Raw genomic sequence first — 21,824 nt, forward strand, 5'->3', positions numbered from 1 at the left:
GTGATAAGTGCAGTGCCAACTGATAACCATTTTTACAAGCTGAAGAGAAAGCTCAATTCATTATTAAGTGGTTAAATGTAGAATCCACACTTTGGGAGGCCGAGGCGGGTGGACTACCTGAGGTCAGGAGTTCGACACCAGCCTGGCCAACATGGCGAAACCCCATCTCTACTAAAAATACAAAAATTAGCCGTGTGTGGTGGCACGCACCTGTAATCCCAGCTACTCAGGAGGCTGAGGCAGGAGAATCGCTTGAACCCGGGAGGCGGAGGTTTCAGTGAGCTGAGATCATGCCACTGCACTCCAGCCTGGGTGACAGAGTGAGACTCCGTCTCAAAAATAAATAAAAATAAAAATGCAGAATCCAAAACAAGTCTGGAGTAAACCAAAGTTTCTACTTCTCCCACCACATTTTACCTAATTGTTTTCTAACTCATTTGTGAATCATAATATGTAATTTTGATGGTTAATATTGAGTGTCAACTTGATTGGATTGAAGGATGCAAAGTGTTGATCCTGGGTGTGTCTGTGAGGGTGTTGCCACAGGAAATTAACATTTGAGTCAGTGGACTGGAAGAGGCAAACCTACCCTCTTCACAGGTGAGCACCATCTAGTCAGCTGCCAGCACGTTAGGATAAAAGCAGGCAGAGGAACCTTTAAGGACTAGACTGGCTAAGTCTTCCAGCCTTCATCTTTCTCCTGTGCTGGATGCTTCCTGCCCTCAAACATTGGACTCCTAGTTCTTCAGCTCTGGAACTCCGACTGGCCTCCTTGCTCCTCAGCTTGCAGACAGCCTATTGTGGGACTTCACCTTGTGATCGTGTCAGTCAATACTCCTCAATAAACACCCCCTTTATATATATAGCTATCCTATTAGTTCTGTTCCTCTAGAGAACCCTAATACAGTAATACATATTGACAAATTTTTATAAAATATAGAGCAGTGTTTCTCAGTTTTCATTATCACTCCCTCAGGAGTCTTTGTAGATATGTTCCCCCAATTGTTTTGCACTCCCCATCATGAAATTAAATATTAAGGAGTTGGCTGGGCACGGTGGCTCACGGTTGTAACCCTAGCACTTTGGGAGGCCCAGGCGGGGGAATTATCTGAGCTTAGGAGTTTGAGACCCACCTGGGCAAAATGGTGAAACCCCATCTCTACTAAAATGTAAAAGAAATTAGCTGGGTGTGGCAGCCAGCACCTGTAGTCCCAGCTACTCCGGAGGCTGAGGCAGGAGAATTGCTTGAACCTGGGAGGCGGAGGTTGCGGTGAGCGAAGCTTGAGCCACCGCACTGCAGCCTGGGCGACAGAGCAAGACTCCGTCTCTTAAAAAATATATATACATATACATATATACATATATACACATATATATATGAGTTAAAATTTTGTCAGGCAAGGTTGAGCTTTGGAGAGTCAAACTCTTGTAACAGCTAAGGTTTTTTTTTTTACCTTTTCCTCCCTCCCCTCTACCCAGAACCAATTTTCAGCTACTTGGGGACATGTAGAGCAGTTTTACATACTAGAATGTTCCCTGTAGAAACTGTATCAATTTTTCAGCCTTTTAATCTCTGCAAGAATTTCCTAAAATGAAGTTTTGACGTACAAATGAGCTTTTTAAAAAGCCAAAACCCACAGAAGACTCCCCTTGCCCTCATCCTAACTCAACTGATAATAATTGTATACATTCAAGGGAAGATGCTAAAGAAAAAGGGAAAATAATAAAATAATGGAACATTAATCATGTTCAGGAGTAGATGACCAGAAAGCAAGCTATCAACAGAGCAAGAATAACAGATTATGAGGGTAAACCATGACTCTCTGACCAAATGAGTCAGCCTCCACTAGTCATGCAAGTCCTCAGGGGCTGCATATCTACCTTCTAATCTTTCCCATTGGTCCAGTTCTAGTCTTAATTTGTAAATTGGCCAGGAGTGGTGGCTATGCCTATAATCCCAGCACTTTGGGGGCTGAGGCAGGAGGACTGCTTGAGCCCAGGAGTTGAAGACCAGCCTGGGCAACATGGTGAAACCCTGTCTCCAAAAAATACGAAAATCCGCAGGGCATGGTGGCATGTGCCTGTAGTCTCAGCTACTCAGAAGGCTGAGGTGGGATGATCTGATGAGCCCGGGAGTTCGAGGCTGCAGTGAGCCACAACTACACCACTGTACTCCAGCCTGGGTGACAGAACAAGACCTTGTCTAAAAAAAGAAAAAAATGTAAATTAATTTGATACTGATTTCTTAGTTTTTTTTTTATTGTATAGTTCCTATAGCTGCTTTAAATTTCTTGTGGAATCAAGAAAGACTTCATATGTGTGTATATACTATATAAATTAGTAGAAGCACTTTCACCTTTAGACACCAACAGGGAGCTATTAATGACTGTTATCAAACATTAGTCAACAATCAACTGGGCGCAGTTGCTCACACCTGTAATCCCAGCACTTTAGGAGGCTGAGGTGGGCAGCTCACTTGAGGTCAGAGTTCAAGACCAGCCTGGCAAACATGGTGAAACTCCATCTCTACTAAAAATACAAAAATTAGCCAGGCATGGTGGTAGGTGCCTGTAATCCCAGCTACTTGGGAGGCTGAGACAGAAGAATCACTTGAACCCAGGAGGTGGAGGTTGTGGTGAGCCGAAATCATGCCACTGCACTACAGCCTAGGTGATAGAGTGAGACTCCATCTCAAAAAGGAAAAAAAAAAAAATAGTCAAAAACAATTTGTTGAGGTACCCTAAATACTGTGAATACTTGAGGGCAGAGATCATGTCATACAGATTTCATAACGATACCATAGCAAGCATAGTAGTAGTTTGCTGCACAAATAACTGAGGATGGTATAAGCTCCCTGGGTGATATTTCAATTGAGACACCAAATCAACTATTTGAGTTTATATGACTGGTATAATACTTGCAGAGTTGAATATCACTTTATTCAACTTTTTTACATCATAAAGTTGTATCTGTATCTTCTTCTTGTTCTTTCTGCTTTTCTTCTGTCTTCTCTTCTTTTGAGTCTGAGTCTTCCTCTGTTGCCCAGGCTGGAGTGCAGTGGCACAATCATAGCTCACTGCAGCCTTGAACTCCTGGGCTCAAGTTATCTACTGGTCTCAGTCTCCCAAGTAGCTGGACTACAGATGCATGCCATCACACCTAATTTGTTTATTTGTGTAGAGATGGGGTGTTGCTATGTTGCCAAGGCTGGTCTCAAACTCCTAGCTTCATGTGATCCTCCTGCCTCACCTTCCCAAAGCACTGGGATTACAGCCATGAGCCACTGCACTCAGCTTTATATTTCTTTTTGATATATATGGTCTTAAAAATAAGCATTTATAATGATTTTTTTTTTTTGAGACACAGCCTCACTCTGTTGTCCAGGCTGCAGTGCCCGGCCACATTTATGATGATTATACATAAACATATGATGCTAATGTAATGAAATGAATATGCTGGTACTCTAATGGACGAAAGTACAAGATAAAATTGTAATACTAGAAAAAGGGTTTGGTTTGTGAAAAGAATCAAAGCTCTGTATTATAGTGATTATACATATTCTACTACATCTGAAGGCTCTCTAAAATATATGACATACCTCAGAAGTATAACTTACACCTGTACAGATTGGGTATCATTAGAATAGAGCTATAAAGGATTCTTAAAGAGGAAAATCTCTTTACCATTTTCTCGTTCTAATCTTGAGAGACTGGAGTTATGTCATAGGTCTCCAATTTGTTTTTATTTTTTAAAGATCAAATGAAAATACTTTCAAAATTTAAAATATACAGCCTGCTATCTTCTGTTCTCCAAACAGTGGAACATTAGAAGGCTTTAATTTAAAATACTAGATCCTTTTGAATATTCCAAAGTGTTTCTGCACTCTTCTTGAAAAGGGCCTCCTCCTCAGAATTCAAGTTGATTTTCACAACATCTGAGACACCATTCCGCCCCAAGACACAAGGGATACTGAGAAAGATTTCTTCTTTTATTCCATATAATCCCTGAAAGGCAAGATAAGATGTTGTTCAAACAACCTGATATGGAAAAGCATCTATGTAAAAGGGCATCAAAATAAGAGTATACAGGAAAGACTAAAGCATTCAACAAGAATCGCTCAGAGGGTGGCAAAGTGATGGTCAGCAAAAGCAAGAGCATCCTTATGTTCTATGACCATGTGGAACTTACATTCAATGACACAAAGAAGATGCCAGAGGCCTTTAGAAGGACCAAGAGAGGTACAATTTACCTTATCCCTTACCAGGTCATCTTTTGGTCCACAGGGAACGATGCCATGCAGTCTTTCATGATGCCATTTTATTAAATGGAGGACTATAAGGACCAAGTAACTTGTGTTTAGTCCAAACTACATAAAGGCAACCGTGAAGCAGGAGGTGACTGGGAAGGTTCTGCTTCATACCTTTACAGCAGGGAGCACCATTGAGTTTGGACAATGGGTGCTACAAGTGGCATGTTAAGCCTCCAGAGGTAAGCCCCCAGTGGAGGCTATAGATACTCTTACGTTCCTGGTGGGGCCTGTGCATCCCATCACCAGTTGCAATGGAATGCACTCCTGCCCTTCTGTACTCCTATCTACCACCTCCACCTGAGTTCTATCTAGGACCTCCCATCATGGATAGGGCCATAAAACAGGTGCAGCCCCATGGCACTGCCCTATCCTGGAGTTCTGGAACCTCCCATCAGAAGCACCAAAATTCACTCCATTCCTGCAGCCAAGGCCAAGCAGCAGCTGCCAGAGCCTATTACAACCTGGGCAACTCACACAACATCTACATGCACATGTACCAGCCTCCACCACCCGCATACTACCCTCCCTGGTCTTGGAAGACTGGAAGACTCAATATACACCAAAAAAATTAAAATTAAAAAAATTTCAAAAGAAGACCCAGTAGACCTCTCACACTTCCCTACCTCCTACCACTCATCACTCTTTACCCCTCTCCTTGGGGCTGAGTCTGGGGTTGTGGGAGATGGGAGGGCCTTGTTCTTCTCCAGGACTGATTATAAACAGTTACCAGGAATAGTATTGAAGGAAAAGGGGAGGCTCCTTGACTCTAGAACAGTGCCTCACAGCTTTCCAAGCTACAGAGCCCACGGGTGCTAATCAGCCATGCTTCCCTCTCACCATCTCTGGGGCTCTCCTCAGGAGCACAAGGTGTGCCCCTTGTTCCTGTTTTGCCCTAGTGACTTCTCCCCACAGAGGGATTCTCTGGTTACCTCCTCTACCATAGTCCAGCTCCCTCATTTTGGTAGCCAGTTTACACTCAACCCCATAAGCACCATCAGATCAGCCAAGTGTCATCCCTGAGGGCGCCCTGCCAGGAACTACTTACGTTCCTTCCACTTTGGCATCTGCCTAGCTGTGGAAAGCCACTGTCTTTTCAGACTGTCAACCCACACTATTCAGCCAGGCTCCAGCCACAGTCATACTCAAATTCCCTATCCTTTTTTTTTTTTTTTTTTTTTTTTTTAGGAGACAATGTCTCACTGTGTCACCTAGGCTGGAGTGCAGTGGTGCAGTCATAGCTCAATGTTGCCTGGACCTCCTGGGCTTAAGCAATTCTCCCACCTCAGCCTGCCAAGTAGCACACACCACCATACCTGGTTAGTTTTCTTTCCATTTTTTATAGAGATGGAGTCTTGTTATGTTGCCCAGGTTTGGTCTCGAACTCCCTCTCTGATCCTTGATCATTCTGTTGCCAACTCTGTGACATTCAAAGCTTTAACATGAGCTTCCACGGGTGTGATCAGAGGCAAGGCCTCTGACGGTGGCAGGGGAAGAAATCCCTCTGCTTCCCTACTGGTATTTCCAGAATTTGTTTCCCTTTACCTCCTGTCATCTCTCTTCTCTCTAGAAGAGGCACTTCAGACTGGAACTCGAGAATTCATGTCGATCCATCATGCCATCTGAGGACTGCTGGGCGGGGCTGGGAACAAGGGCTCCTGCCTGAATCCTGGGACCAAACCTGGCCCTGTGTGCTAACTGTGACCTGCTGCTAGTTCCCTCAGCCTACCCTTTTCCCTTTAAGCTTTATGCCTAGTTGGTGATAATTTCCCCTGGATATATTAGAATTTGTTCTCATTTGCTCTAGGACTGGCTGTGAAATACAGAGATGGTTTAACAAGAATTCCCTACTTATTTGACAAAAAAAAAAAAAAAAATCCAGTTAACACATTAATGTGAAATAAATTCTGCACACCTTGATTTGGCGAAAAAGTGTAGTAGTAAAAGTGAAGTAACTGGGAAAGAAAGAAAAAATAAGAATATACAAATGATTCTGCTTGTAATGTCAAATGTTTAAATGTTCCCTATAAAATATAACTCAGCAGGGTGTGGTGGCTCACGCCTGTAATCCCAGCACTTTGGGAAGCCGAGGTGGGTGGATCGCTTCAGGTCACGAGTCCAAGACCAGCCTGGCAGCAGCGCAAAACCCCTTCACTACTAAAAATATAAACACTAGCTAAGCATGGTGGTGCGTGCCTGTAATCCCAGCTACTTAGGAGGCTGAGGCACAAGAATCGCTTGAACCCAGGAGGTGGAGGTTCCAGTGAGCTGAGATTGAGCCACTGTACTCCAGCCTGGGCAACAGAGTGAGACTTCATCCCTCCCCCAAAAATTAAAATTAAATTAAAATATAACTTCCATTGACTTGTTCGGTAAAGGCTATTAAATTCCCATATTACTCAGTCTCTTCACTGATTACTCATTTGACACTTCCCTGACTCTTTCTCTGGAGTCCTAGAGGGGTAGTTGCTTATTGTCCCATAGGTTCTGCATCCTCAGAAAAGAAGGGGTGTGTGGTATCCATTGTGTACGCTTCATTGCCTCTTCCAAATCTTCTTTTTTTTTTTTTTTTTTTTTTTGGAGACAGAGTCTCATTCTGTTGCCCAGGCTGGAGTGCAGCGGCACAATCTTGGCTCACTGCAGCTTGCGCCTCCTGGGTTCAAGCGATTCTCTTTTCTCAGCCGCCCAAGTAGCTGGGACTATAGGCATGCACCATCATACTCAGCTAAATTTTTTATTTTTAGTAGAGGCGGGGTTTCACCATGTTGACCAGCTGGTCTCAAACTCCTGACATCAAGTGATCCACCCACCTCAGTCTCCCAAAGTGCTGGGATTACAGGCGTGAGCCACCATGCCTGCCCGCTTCTTCCAAATCATTAATCCCCTGCTCTTAAAAAAACAAAACATATTCTCCCTATTCTTTGAAGATCATCTTGTTGGGAGCAGGCCCCCCAAATCTGGCCATAAACTGGCCCCAAAACTGGCCATAAACAAAATCTCTGCAGCACTCTGACATGTTCAAGATGGCCATGACGCCCATGCTGGAAGGTTGTGGGTTTACCAGATAGAGGGCAAGGAACACCTGGCCCACCCAGGGCAGAAAACCGCTTAAAGGTGTTCTTAAGCCACAAACAATGGCCTAAGTGATCTGTGCCTTAAGGACATGCTCCTGCTGCCGTTAACTAGCCCAACCTATTCCTTTAATTCGGCCCATCCCTTCGTTTCCGTAAGGGATACTTTTAGTTAATTTAGTATCTATAGAAACAATGCTAATGACTAGCTTGCTGTTAATAAATACATGGGTAAATCTCTGTTCAGGGCTCTCAGCTCTGAAGGCTGTACGACCCCTTATTTCCCACTTCACACCTCTATATTTGTGTGTGTGTGTTTAATTCCTCTGGCACTGCTGGGTTAGGGTCTCCCCAGCCGAGCTGGTCTCCGCAAGTGGCATCCATCATGGGGGCTCGAATTCAGGTCGAAGAGTTGCCAGAGCAACGGTTGGAGAAAGTGAAAGTAGCTGGAGGACACCCGAGTACTCTTAAAGTAATCCCCATGGTGAGTAAGAAGGGGAGCTCAGAAGTGTCAGGGTAACAATGAGACAAGTGTGGGGTATGGTTCATTCCACGTTGGTACTTTTTCACACTGATGAGGAGGAGGAAGGAGAGTGTGGCAAAGTAACAGAAGAGGTTACAGAGCAGGTTTGTTTGCCAGCTGAAGCGGCAAAGGAGGGAGAGGTTCTTCCCTACCCTTCTGCACCCCCTCATTATTATTTTGAAGAAAATGAGCCTCCAGATCTTTCTTTTCCGGAGGACACTGGACAAAAAGTAGTTGCCCCAGTGACTGGTCAAGCAGCACCTCGAGCAACCAACCACTCTTAGTTCTATTCAGACAAGAATTCAGCAAGCTCAATGAGAGGGTGATTTAGAGGCTTGGCAGTTCCCTGTTAGAATACACCCCCCAGATCAACAGGGAAATATTATAGCTACATTTGAGCCTTCTCCTTTTAAATTCGGAAAAGCACATTTAGTTGATTATATCAAGGCCTGTGATGGTATCAGAGGTAATCTGTGTACAGCTACTTTGTTGGTAAAGGCAATGGCAGGACTGAGAGTGGATAAAGGAAATACTCCATTTCCTGGAGCTTGTTTTAACTGTGGGAAGCATGGACACACTAAAAAAGAACGTAGAAAAAAAAATCAATGAGTCAGGCTGCCAGATAGGGGAAAAAAGAAAACTGCTAAGCCTGAAATATGTCCAAAATGTAAAAAAGGAAAACATTAGGCAAATCAGTGTCACTCTAAGTTTGATAAAGAAGGGAACCCAATTTTGGGAAACGTCATGAGGGGCCCGTCCTGCACCCTGTTCTAAACTGGGGCATTTCCAGTTCAGGCCATTCTCTCACCCCTGTACATTGTCTGTCCCCTGCCACAGCTGGTAGTGTCACAGTAGATTTATGCTGCACAAAAGCTGTGAGCCTTCTGCCTGGGGAACCCCTGCAAAAGGTCCCAAAAGGAGTCTGCGGACCCTTGCCAGTGGGGACAATAGGATTACTTCTAGGCAGATCTAGTTTAAGTTTTAAAGGGGTACAAATACATACAGGAGCCATTGATTCAGATTATTATGAGGAAATTCAAATTGTTATATCTACTTCTGTTCCCTGGAAAGCAGAGCCAGGAGAGTGTACAGCACAGCTCCTGGATTGTGCCATATGTAGGAATGGGAAAAGGTGAAATTAAATTAACAGGAGGATTTGGAAGAACAAATAAACAAGGCAAAGCAGCTTACTGGGAAAATCAAATTACTGATAAACGTCTTACCTGTGAAATAACTATTCAGGGAAAGAAATTTAAAGGTTTGGTAGCTACAGGAGCGGACATTTCAATCATTTCTCTACAGCACGGGCCGTCTGCATGGCCAATTCAACCCGCTCAATCTAACATAGTTGGAGTTGGTAAAGCCACTGAAGTATTTCAAAGTAGTTACATTTTGCATTGTGAAGGGCCTGATGGACAACCTGGGACTATTCAACCAATTATACTTCTGTACCTATAAATTTATGGGTGGGGGGGGAGATTTATTACAATGGGGAGCACAAGTTCTAATTCCAGAACAATTATACAGCCCTCAAAGTCAACATACAATGCATCACATGGGGTATGTCCCTGGTATGGGACTAGAAAAAAACTTGCAAGGTTTAAAAGAACCACTTCAAGTGGAAAGACAAAGTTCCCGCCAAGGTTTAGGATATCATTTTTGATGGCAGCCATTGTTAAGCCTCCAGAACCTATACCTTTAAAATGGTTAACAGATAAGCCAATTTGGATAGAACAATGGCCGCTAAGTAAAGAGAAACTGGAGGCTTTAGAGAAATTAGTTACTGAACAATTAGAAAATGGGCACATAGTTCCAACATTTTCCCTTTGGAATTCTCCAGTTTTCGTAACTAAGAAAAATCAGGTAAATGGAGAATGCTAACTGACTTAAGAGCAATCAATTCAGTTATACAACCTATGGGAGCATTACAGCCAGGATTGCCTTCTCCTGCTATAATTCCAAAAAATTGGTCTTTAATAGTCATAGATTTAAAAGACTGTTTCTTTACTATCTCTTTAGCTGAGCAAGACTTTGAACAGTTTGCATTTACAATTCCTGCAGTAAACAACCTGCAGCTTGCTAAGCGTTTTCATTGTTTTTACAGATGGGTCTAGTAATGGTAAAGCTTCTTATTCTGGCTCAAAAAGTAAAGTTTTCCAGATGCCCTATACTTCAGCTCGAAAAGCAGAGGTTGTAGCTGCAATTGAGGTGTTGACTGCTTTTGATATGCCTATTAATGTGATTTCTGATTCTCTATATGTGATTCATTCCACACAGTTAATTGTAAATGCTCAGTTATGATTTCATAAATATGAACAACTGATGACTTTATTTACCCAATTGCAAACAGCAGTTAGAAGTAGAATGCATCCTTTTTACATCACTCACATTACGGCCCATACACCTCCTCCAGGACCTTTGACTGAAGGGAATCAAATGGCTGATCGCCTAGTTGCTAATGCAATATCTAATGCTAGACACTTTCACAATTTAACCCATGTTAATGCCTCTGGTCTCAAATACAGATACAGCATTACCTGGAAAGAGGCCAAAAATATTATCCAGTGATGCCCAACTTGCCATATGGTACACTCCTCATCTTTTACAGGAGGAGTTAATCCTTGAGGATTAGAACCTAACTCTCTTTGGCAAATGGATGTCACACATGTTCCCTCATTTGGGAGACTAACTTATGTACATGTATATATGAACACCTTTTCTCACTTTGGGCTACATGCTAATCAGGAGAGTCTTCTGCCTGTGTTAAGCGTCATCTTTTGCAGTGTTTTGTGGTGATGGGCATTCCAGCTTCTATTAAAACAGATAATGCCCCAGGCTATACTGCCAAGCTCTAGCTACATTTTTCTCTGTGGAATATTAAACACATTACTGGTATCCCATACAATTCTCAAGGACAAGCGATCGTGGAAAGAATGAATCTTTCCCTAAAACAGCAGTAGCAAAAGCAGAAAGGAGGAGACAGAATATGGAACCCCACGGATGCAACTGAATCTAGCATTATTAACTTTAAATTTTTTGAGCCTGCCCAAAGGCCAGATGTTATTAGCAGCTGAACAGCATATACAGAAACCAGCTGCAAAGACAGAAGCAGAACAATTGATTTGGTAGACAGATCCAATAACAGAAAGATGGGAAATAGGTAAAATAATAACTTGGGGTAGAGGTTATGCTTGCGTTTCTCCAGGCCAAAATCAACAGCCAATTTGGATACCATCAAGACACCTGAAACCTCATCATGAGCCAGATGCTGAGGAAGAGATTCCGGGAGGATCCCGAGGACCCCCCGGTTGCAGCCATGTCGAGACTGATGCTGAGGAGGACACCAACTGTCATGAGCAACACCCATCAAACACAGCCACCCACCTGGGGACAGATCAAGAAGCTGTCACAGATGGTGGAAGAAAACCTGAGGAAAGCAGGACAATCAGTCATAATGAATAATTTAATAGTAGCTATGATAGCAGTTATCACCACTGCCAAGAGTATTCCTTCAACAAGGGCTGACACAGAGAACAATTATACTTATTGGGCATATTTATCAATCTGGCTGGTAATAATGCCTGGATTTAATCACTCTATGACACAGTTATACATGCTTTCTGATCTCAGTATTTATCATAATAAATCTGCTCCTATAGTTGAGGCATACCACCCTCAAAAACCTATTTATAAACAAAATAGAACCTGGCCAGAAATAATGAAAGTACTTGTTTAGGAAGATTGCACTGCAGAACAGGTAGAGGTGCTGCACAACAATTCCTATGGAATCATTACTAACTGGTACGCTAAGGGGATGTTTAGCTTGAATTACACCTCTCAGTCTGCATGCCACGGCCACACTGTATTCAGTTGGTCTGAACAAAACGGTCAGATAGTAGAAATGATAAAAAGTACGAAAAAGTTCCTATTATCTGGAAACATGGCGGTATAGTGGCACCTCAACCTCAAATGATATGACCCACTCTAGGGGCTTAACATAAGGATGTGTGGAAACTATTAATAGCTCTTAATAAGATCAAAATTTGAGAAAGAATAAAAAAGCATCTAGAAAGACACTCTACAAACTTGTCTTTGGATACTGCAAAATTAAAGAACAAATATTTAAAGCATCCCAGGCACACCTGACCTTAATGCCAAGAACTGGAGTGCTTAAAGGAGTTACAGACAAATTAGCAGCTAGTAACCCATTAAAATGGATAAAAACACTTGAAAGCTCTGTGATTTCAATGACTGCGCTTTTAATCTGTGTTGTCTGTCTTTGTGTAGTCTGCAGATGTGGATCCTGACTCCTGCGAGAAGTAGCTCACTGTGACAAAGCTGCCTTTGCTTTTATCAATTTGCAAATCAGAGAAGGAGGGACATGTTGGGAGCAGGCCCCCCCAAATCTGGCCATAAACTGGCCCCAAAACTGGCCATAAACAAAATCTCTACAGCACTCTGACATGTTCAAGATGGCCATAACGCCCATGCTGGAAGGTTGTGGGTTTACCAGAGAGAGGGCAAGGAACACCTGGCCCACCCAGGGCGGAAAACCCCTTAAAGGCGTTATTAAACCACAAACTATTGCATGAGCAATCTGTGCCTTAAGGACATGCTCCTGCTGCAGTTAACTAGCCCAACCTATTCCTTTAATTCAGCCCATCCCTTCGTTTCCCATAAGGAATACTTTTAGTTAATTTAGTATCTATAGAAACAATGCTAATGACTGGCTTGCTGTTAATAAATACATGGGTAAATTTCTGTTCAGGGCTCTCAGCTCTGAAGGTTGTGAGACCCCTGATTTCCCACTTCACACCTCTATATTTCTGTATGTGTGTTTTTAATTCCTCTAGTGCTGCTGGGTTAGGATCTCCCCAACCGAGCTGGTCTCGGCATCATCTAATTCAGCTCTTCCTCCCTTTGTAATGACTAACCTCCTAGTTATTCCATCTCATTCACAGACTGACACGTGGCTCACAGTCTTCCTTGTCTATCCCAATTTTGCCATTATCCTTGTTAACTTCAATATACATATGAATAATCCAACCAAAATTCTCTCTCCAGTTTCTAGACTTTTTTTGCTTATGAAACACCTTCTGCTCCCACTCCTGTTATCCTACTCCTTTCACTAAAATAGAGAAATCAGCCGGCTGCGGTGGCTCAAGCCTGTAATCCCAGCACTTTGGGAGGCTGAGGCAGGCAGGTCACGAGGTCAGGAGATCAAGACCATACTGGCTAACACGGTGAAACCCCGTCTCTACTAAAAAAAAAAAAATACAAAAAACTAGCCGGGCGAGGTGGCGGGCGCCTGTAGTCCCAGCTAATCGGGAGGCTGAGGCAGGAGAATGGCGTGAACTCGGAAGATGGAACTTGCAGTGAGCTGAGATCCGGCCACTGCACTCCAGCCTGGGTGACAGAGCGAGACTCCGTCTCAAAAAACAAACAAACAAACAAACAAAAAAAAAACAAAAAAAATTAGCCGGGTGTGGTGGCAGGTGCCTGTAGTCCCAGATACTCAGGAGGCTGAGGCAGGAGAATGGCGTGAACCCGGGAGGTGGAACTTGCAGTGAGCCAAGAGCTCACCACTGCACTCCAGCCTGGGCAACAGAGCGAGACTCCATCTCAAAAAAAAAATAGAGAAGTCATCAGATGCTTCCAATGTCAAATATACAAATCTACATGCAGCAGTACACATTCTCTCTTTGTTAACTCCTGCCCCTCCTCCTTTTAGGGGTAATGCCTACACCTATGCTCTAGACTCCATTCCCCTCTGCTTACCACTTCTGTCTTCAGCTTCTCCCTTGGTATTTGATCTTTACTATAAGCATCTTATCTGTATAAAAAACAAACAAACTTCTTGCCCTGATTTGCCTTATCTTCACAGCCAAATTCCTAAAAATAGCTATTACACTTGTCTTAATTTCCTCAGTCTACTCCAGTGGTTCTCAGCCAGAGGTATTATAGGATCTAAGCCTGCAGCTACTGGGAGCCGTCTTTGTTGCCCCATGGAAAAAGTTTGCATGAGTTGGAAGCCAATAGAGGAAAAAGATGAGCCAAGAGAATGGAGAGAAAAGACAGCTCTCATAATATAGTTTGAGTACCAGAATCAGGCCTCCTTGGCATTTCAGTTACATAAGTCAATAAATTTTCTTTTTGCATAAGCTAGTTTGAGTTGGCTTCACACTGTTTACATGCCAGGGCTCAAAACTGTGTCCAAAACTGTAAATGTGATCTTCAAACCTGGTTCTCTTTCAGGATTCCCTTCCTTAGGTCAAGGTATCTGTATTTTTTTGACCTGACCTGGGGTCAAGTTCTCTGTATTTTTTATTCACTATTCTATCCTCAACATCTTGTACACTGCCTGGCATATAGTAGTGACTCAATAAATATTAAAGGAAAGAATGATAAATGAAGATTTAATTTAAGCCTACCTTAACCATGGTGGAAACCGGGTGCACTCTCCTAAGATTTTTCAAAATGGATCCTACCAGATCCATCACAGAGAGTCCAATAGCCCAAGAGGTATACCCCTTCAGCTTGATAATCTCATAGGCACTACAGTTGTAGAAAGTAAGAAAATCAAATTCATAATAAGTCAACCCAGAGAAAACATAATATTCTTCAAGCATCCATTTTGAAGTAATCTACATGTCAATGCAATTGTATTAAAATTTTCTCATAGATTTCTTACAGAATTTATAAACAGGCAACAAAACTTTCTGTACTGGTCTCATAAAACTTCACTACATACTTTAATTTACTTTTTTATTGATTATCATTATTATTATTATTATAGACAGGGTCTTGCTTCCTTGCCCAGGCTAGAGGGCAGTGGTGTGTGATCATGGCTCACTGCAACCTCTGCCTCCTGGGCTCATGCGATCCTCCCTCCTCAGCTTCCCAAGTAGCTACTTGGGAGCATGGGCATGAGCCACCATGCCTGGCTAATTTTTGTGTTCTTTGTAGATACGGGGTTTTGCCATGTTGCCCAGGCTGGTCTTGAACTTCTGAGCTCAAGCAACCTGCCCGCCTCGGTTTCCCGGAGTGCTGGTATTACAGGCGTGAGCCACCGTGCCCAGCCTACTTATTTTAAGTAAAAATTAATACACCCTTTTTTTTTTATCATAAAGGCAGAATAGTAGGACAAATGCGCCACTCAAGATGAAACTAGCTTTTATTTATTTTATTTTATTTAATTTTTTTTTTTTTTTGAGACGGAGTCTCGCTCTGTCGCCCAGGCGGGAGTGCAGTGGCCGGATCTCAGCTCACTGCAAGCTCCGCCTCCCGGGTTTACCCCATTCTCCTGCCTCAGCCTCCCAAGTAGCTGGGACTACAGGCGCCCGCCACCTCGCCCGGCTAGTTTTTTGTATTTTTTAGTAGAGACGGGGTTTCACCATGCTAGCCAGGATGGTCTCGATCTCCTGACCTCGTGATCCGCCTGTCTCGGCCTCCCAAAGTGCTGGGATTACAGGCTTGAGCCACCGCGCCCGGCCGAAACTAGCTTTTAATATTTTTTGTATTGTTGCTTAGATATGCAACATAGAAACTAATCACCTTGAAAGTTACCATATAAATCTCTTGAACTGTTTAAAATTGTTACTAGTGGCCAGGGTCAGTGGCTCACACCTGCAATCCCAGCACTATGGGAGGCCGAGGTGGGCGGATCATGAGGTCAGAAGTTTAAGACCAGCCTGGCCAATGCTGGCCAACATAGCGAAACCCCATCTCTACTAAAAATACAAAAATTAGCTGGGTGTGGTGGCATGTGCCTGTAGTCTCAGCTACTCGGGAAGCTGAGGCAGGAGAATCACTTGAACCTGGGGGGCAGAGGTTGCAGTGAGCCTAGACTATACCATTGCACTCCAGCCTGGGTGACAGAGTGAGACTCTGTACAAAAAAAAAAAATTGTTACTAGTTTGCCAATGTAAATTTATATAGTTGTAAGTTGTGTGTATATATCTTTCCTAAGAATATATCACTAAATCAATAAGTGAATATGGAAAATATTTATGATACATTTTCAAAGGAAAATACCACAATACTAAACATTATGCACTTTCTTATCTCTGGCTTGTAAAAAATATAAATTTTTATACGAACTTTAGAGTTGCATCAAGCCACCAAGTTATTAATAGTGTTTATTTTTACAAGACAGCCTTACAGGTGAGTCTTCTTTATGCCTATCTGAATTTTCTTATTTTCTACAATTAATATTTATTATATATTTGCATTGCTACAAATAGTGGCCTCAGGTTTGGATTGACAGTCAAATTCACTGGACAAAGAGGGTTTAATTTAGCACTAAGTTTATTTAACTTTTAGAAAGGCTATAGGACAAAAAGCACAGACTGCACAGCATATCGTTCATATGACGAAGTCTTACAACTACCCAGTTTTAAAGCCCCAGGAATGCACATAACACACTTGGTTGCCAAAGATAACGCTGATTTTATATATATATATACACACACACACACACACACACACACACACACACACACACAGATGGGGTATGGCCAACATAGCGAAACATTAGCTATGTTGTATAACATACAAAAATTAGCTGGGTGTGGTGGCACGTGCCTGTAGTCTCAGCTACTCGGGAAGCTGAGACTTTTATATATATATACATATATATATATGTGTATATATATACATATATATATGTGTGTATATATATATACACACACCTGAGCACAGGAGGTTGGGCCTGGACTGTTCCTACAATAGTGTCCTATGATTTGACTATCAGTCCAAAATCAGGGCCACTATCAGAGGCCATGCAATACTTTTGATGACAAAAGTACTTTTAGACCCTCAATTCTATATGGCCAAGACTCTGGAGGCAAGTAAAAGGAAAGGGAAAGAGGATCTGCCTGGCACCTGACTGACAGCACACTGTCTATGAGTTGAAGTAAAGAAAGCTCTACAGTAGATAACTGGGGACAAATCTCACCAGTTGAATCTGGATAACAGATTTATCCTCTCGGGTATTAACAAAATGGATAGAGAAAGAGAAGAAAGTTGAGAATGGCTAAAAACATAATCCTTTAGTTGTTATTAACCATCTTGATGAAAATAAAACTGCTGTTGTAAAAGAAAGGTAAAGGGAGCAAACAGAAGAAATCGTTTCAAGGCTGGTACTTTAAGACAAAAACTGATACACATTGTAAACCAAATGCCCTCTTGGGTTCCCTCTTGGGAACCAGTAAGGACATCCTATTAAATCATGATGTCATTCCTCTGCAATTGGTTACTAGCAAATCAGAGGCTGTTGTGTAAAAAGAGCTGAGTAGTTTTTAGATAAATATTAGCAGCACCCTGAAGATTGTTTATAATTATAGATCCTCTGCAAAATGATCAAGAGGTAAATAATTTAATTTTAGATACTGCAGAGTTGAGAGGACCAATAGTGATAAGTACTGATCTGAAACACATTGGAATATTTGGTATTCAAATCACACAGGATTTCAATGGGAAATGTGATCTTAATCCTTGTTCCCTTAAAGCAAGTGTCTCAAATTAAAAAGGAACTGCCCGAGCGCAGTGGCTCACACCTGTAATCCCAACACTTTGGGAGGCCGAGGTGGGCAGATTGGTTTAGCTCAGGAGTTTGAGACCAGCCTGGGCAACATGGTGAAACCCCACCACTACCAAAAATACAAAAAGTGGCCAGGCATGGTGGCATGCACCTATATTCCCAGCTACTCAGGAGGCTGAGGTGTGAAGATGGCTTGAGCCTGGAAGTCAGAGGTTGCAGTAAGCCAAGATCAAGCCACTACACTGTAGCCTGGATGACAGAGCCAGACCCTGTCTCAAAAAAAAGAAAAAAAAAAAAAAGAAAGAAAGAAAGAGAAAAAGAAAGAACTACCATTCTCTGTGGTACAATTATTAGTCACTGGGTAGATAAAAGACCAACACTGTGACATCCCTACAGGAGGTAGATGGACTGCTCCATAACACTTGGAAACCACTATTGGTTAACACAGATTCCTTAGTGGGTGAGGCGTACGGATGTGCCTCCAGACCAGTTAGATCCCTGCATTTATTGGAGACTGGTCTCCTGGCCCCTATAGCTGAAAATATATGGGGATAAGGGACATTTTTTTTGAGAAGGATAGGAAAAGATACTGTAATATTAATACATATTGTGTTTTCTAGGGATTAATTTAACCTCTCATTCAAAGCTTTTTGGTGAAACAAAGCATTTGTAGGTTCCCTTAAGAGAATTTAAGAAAATAAAACATACCAAAATGATTACCAAAGTAAAAGGTATTTTGGTAAACTGACCTAAAACTTTCGATTGATGTGATACTTATGGAAATAGTTTGGCCAAAAGAAGAAATACATTTGCTTTAGAAATATAAAAACAGGGCGAGCGTGGTGGCTTTGGAAGGCCAAGGCGGGCAGATCACCTGAGGTCAGGAGTTCGAGACCAGTTTGGCCAACATGGTGAAACCCCGTCTCTATTAAAAATACAAAAACTAGCCAGGTGTGGTGGTGCGCTCCTGTAGTCCCAGCTACTCGGGAGGCTGAGGCACGAGAATCGCTTGAACCCAGGAGGCAGAGGTTGCAGTTAGCCAAAAGTGCACCACTGCACTCCAGCCTGGGCAACAGAGCAAGACTCTGTCTCAAAAAAAAAAAAAAAAAGAGAGAGATAAAACATGTGATTAAAAGTATGTATCAATACCTTTAATAAGACACAAGTGATAGTAAATGACAGAGGGGGAGAAAAGACAGTCTAGTTGGTTAAGAATTACCAAAACATTGTGAGAGATTCTGTTTAACTACTGTATCTTATAGATTCTAGTGGTTGTAGATGTACTAACTTGTCTTTTTCTATTTATAAGATATTGAAGAAATGTTTGTCAAATGAACTCTGAAGAATATATGATACAAAGATAATAATCTGAGGTCATGGAAAGGTACCAAGGGTAAAGGAAGCCCTTTCAAAAAAGCCAGAAGTAACTGGGAAGATAACCTTGAGTTTGAGTTCAGGCAACACAGTTTTCTAGACATAAAAATTAGTTATGAAAAATGTGGACTATTAACTATAACAGAACTAGGTTGTCAGCACTGGATTTTATGAAACCATTGATTTGTGCGTTGTATCAGGACTAGCAGGGCTGGGATCAAGTATGCAGACCCTGAGGGCTATGTGACAAGAAGTGCACATAAGAACTGTTGAGAATTTCCTTATTTTGCAGTTAAAAACAAACAAACAAACAAACAAACAAAAAACATTGAGAACCAAAGGCAGCCACTTTCCTGTCTTGGGGAAGTCTGCCCCCATGTCAGCTTCCTCCTTTATAATTGAGTGTGCCCCATGCAGTGACAGGGCCTAGAAGCTACACCTAAGCATTGCAATACTGTTGTTTTGTTTTGTTTTTAGACGGAGTCTCCCTCTGTCACCCAGGCTGGAGTGCAGCGGTGTGATCTCAGCCCACAGCAACCTCCACCTCCCGGGTTCAAGTGATGCCTCAGCCTCCCGAATAGCTGGGATTACAGGCGCCTGCCACCAAGCCCGGCTAAAATTTGTATTTTCAGTAGAGACAGGGTTTCACCATGTTGTGCCAGGCTGGTCTCAAACTTCTGACCTTATGAAGTGATCTACACACCTCAGCCTCCCAAAGTGCTGGGATTACAGGCATGAGCCAACACACCTGGCCACATTGAAATACCTTCTAAAGAAGATACTGATATGCTATACTGTGTTTTCTTCCTGGTATCCTTTCACCATGCTAGATAAACTTAATGCTAGGTGAAAACCTATTATGTCCTGTGAGTTGGACAGTCTGAATTTCAGACAACAATTAGTGGCTATATACTTTTAATATTGTTGTTGTTTGGTTTTTTGTTTTTGTTTTATTTAAGAGACAAGGTTTCACTCTGTTGCCCACATTGAAATGCAGTGGACTATCATTGTTCATTGCAACCTGGCATTCCTGGGCTCAAGTAATCCTCCCATCTCAACCTCCCAGGTAGCTAAGACTACAGGTATGCAACACCACACCTAGTTAATTTTTAAATTTTTTTAATTTTAATTTTTTTTTAGAGAGACAGGATCTTTCTCTGCTGTCCAGGCTAGTGTGCAGTGGTGTGATCATACCTCTGCTAGTTTGAATTGAGCCTAAAACTCCTGGGCTCAAGTGATCTTCCTGCCTCAGGTACCCCAGTAGCTGGGACTACAGGCATATACCATGCCTGGCTAATTTTTTAAAATTTTTTGTGGAGACATGATCTCACTCTGTTGCCCCAGCTGATCTGAAACTCCTGGCCTCAAACAATCCTCCTACCTCAGCCTCCCAAAGTGTTGGGATTACAGATGTCAGCCACTGCACCCAGCCTTAACTGCTTTTTTAACTGTGGTAAAATTTATCATCTTAACAATTTTTTAAGTATACAGTTTAGTGGCATTAAGTACATTAACACTGCTGTGCAGTCATTACCACTATCCTCTCTCAAATGTTTTCATCTTCCCAAACTGAAGCTCTGTACTCATACACATTGCCATGTTACTTTTTATAACCAAAAATAAAATAATATAAACTTTTAAAACTAAAAGGCATTTAAGAGAATAAAAACTCACCCATGATCACTTTTTTGTTATATTATGTGACTTTTTAGTCTCTGCCCTAATTCTTACATATTTTTGTTTTATTTTTTATTTTATTTGTTTGTTTGTTTGTTTGTTTTCTTTGAGACAGAGTCTTGCTCTGTCGCCAGCCTGGAGTGCAGCTGTGAGATCTCAGCTCACTGCAACCACTGCCACCCGGGTTCAAGCGATTCTCCTGCCTCAGCCTCCTGAGTAGCTGGGATTACAGGTGCACACCACCAGAGCCGGCTAATTTTTTTTTTTTTTTTTTGTATTTTAGTAGGGACAGAGTTTCAACATGTTGGCCAGGATGGTCTTGATCTCCTGACCTCATGATCGGCCCACCTCCGTCTTCCAAAATACTGGGATTACAGGCATGAGCCACTGCACCCAGCCTATTATTTTGTTTTATTTATTTATTTTTTTTCTGAGACAGAGTCTTGCTCTATTGCCCAGGCTGGAGTGCAGTGGCACAATCTTGGCTCACTGCAACCTCCGCCTCCTGGGTTCAAGCAATTCTCATGGCTCAGCCTCCCAAGTAGCTGGGATTACAGGCACACACCACCACACCTGGCTAATTTTTGTTATTTATTTATTTTTTTTTAGTAGAGACGGGTTTCACCATGTTGGCCAGGCTGGTCTCGAACTCCTGACCCCAGGTGATCTACCCACCTTGGCCTCCCAAATTGTTGGGATTATAGGCATGAGTCACCGCGCCCGGTCTCTTACACATTTTTGTAGGGTTTTATCGTAAGCATACATATAGTAGACTTGTGGTTTTTGTTAAGTTCAATATTCCAAGCTGTGAACATCCAAAAGTGATTTTTAACTTCTTTTTTTTGAGATGGAGTTTCACTCTTGTCACCCAGGCTGGAGCACAATGGCGCTGTCTTGGCTCACTGCAACCTCTGCCTCCTGGGTTCCAGCGATTCTCCTGCCTCAGCCTCCCAAGTACCTGGGATTACAGGCACCCATCAACACACCCAGTTAATTTTTGTATTTTTAGATACAGGGTTTTACCATGTTGGTCAGGCTGGTCTCGAACTCCTGACCTCAGGTGATCCACCCTCCTTGGCCTCCCAAAGTGCTGGAATTACAGGTGTGAGCCACCCCCCACCCAGCCAATTTTTAAGTTCTATAACTTCTATTAATATGTAACTTGACTCTTGACTAAAGCATGAAGAATAATCCTGTGTGCTGTTAAGGCTAATACATAGGGAGTCAGATGCTTCACTTATAAGAAAATCATATTGATTTCTGATCATCTGCATTAGCTTAATGTTTCATCTAGTCAAATGATGAACATTTAATAAGTTCTTGGCTGGTTCT

General features: G+C 42.3%; 1 protein-coding gene across 2 annotated transcripts in view; it reads right to left on the reverse strand.

Annotated features, from left to right (window-relative positions):
- Positions 1-3,720: 3,720 nt before the first annotated feature.
- The window catches only part of LDHC (lactate dehydrogenase C), a 48,664-nt gene continuing 30,560 nt past the window's right edge, over positions 3,721-21,824 (reverse strand). For both annotated transcript variants that reach the window (XM_050755456.1, XM_050755455.1), the window contains exons 7-8: positions 14,332-14,455; positions 3,721-4,004 (exon numbers count right to left, since the gene is read on the reverse strand). In XM_050755456.1, coding sequence (XP_050611413.1) covers positions 3,840-4,004; positions 14,332-14,455 — 289 coding nt within the window. In that variant the 3' untranslated portion in view covers positions 3,721-3,839. The remainder of the gene's footprint in view (positions 4,005-14,331; positions 14,456-21,824) is intronic.

The sequence above is a fragment of the Macaca thibetana genome, chromosome 14 (genome assembly GCF_024542745.1).
Source record: "Macaca thibetana thibetana isolate TM-01 chromosome 14, ASM2454274v1, whole genome shotgun sequence".
NCBI classification, from domain to species: domain Eukaryota; kingdom Metazoa; phylum Chordata; class Mammalia; order Primates; family Cercopithecidae; genus Macaca; species Macaca thibetana.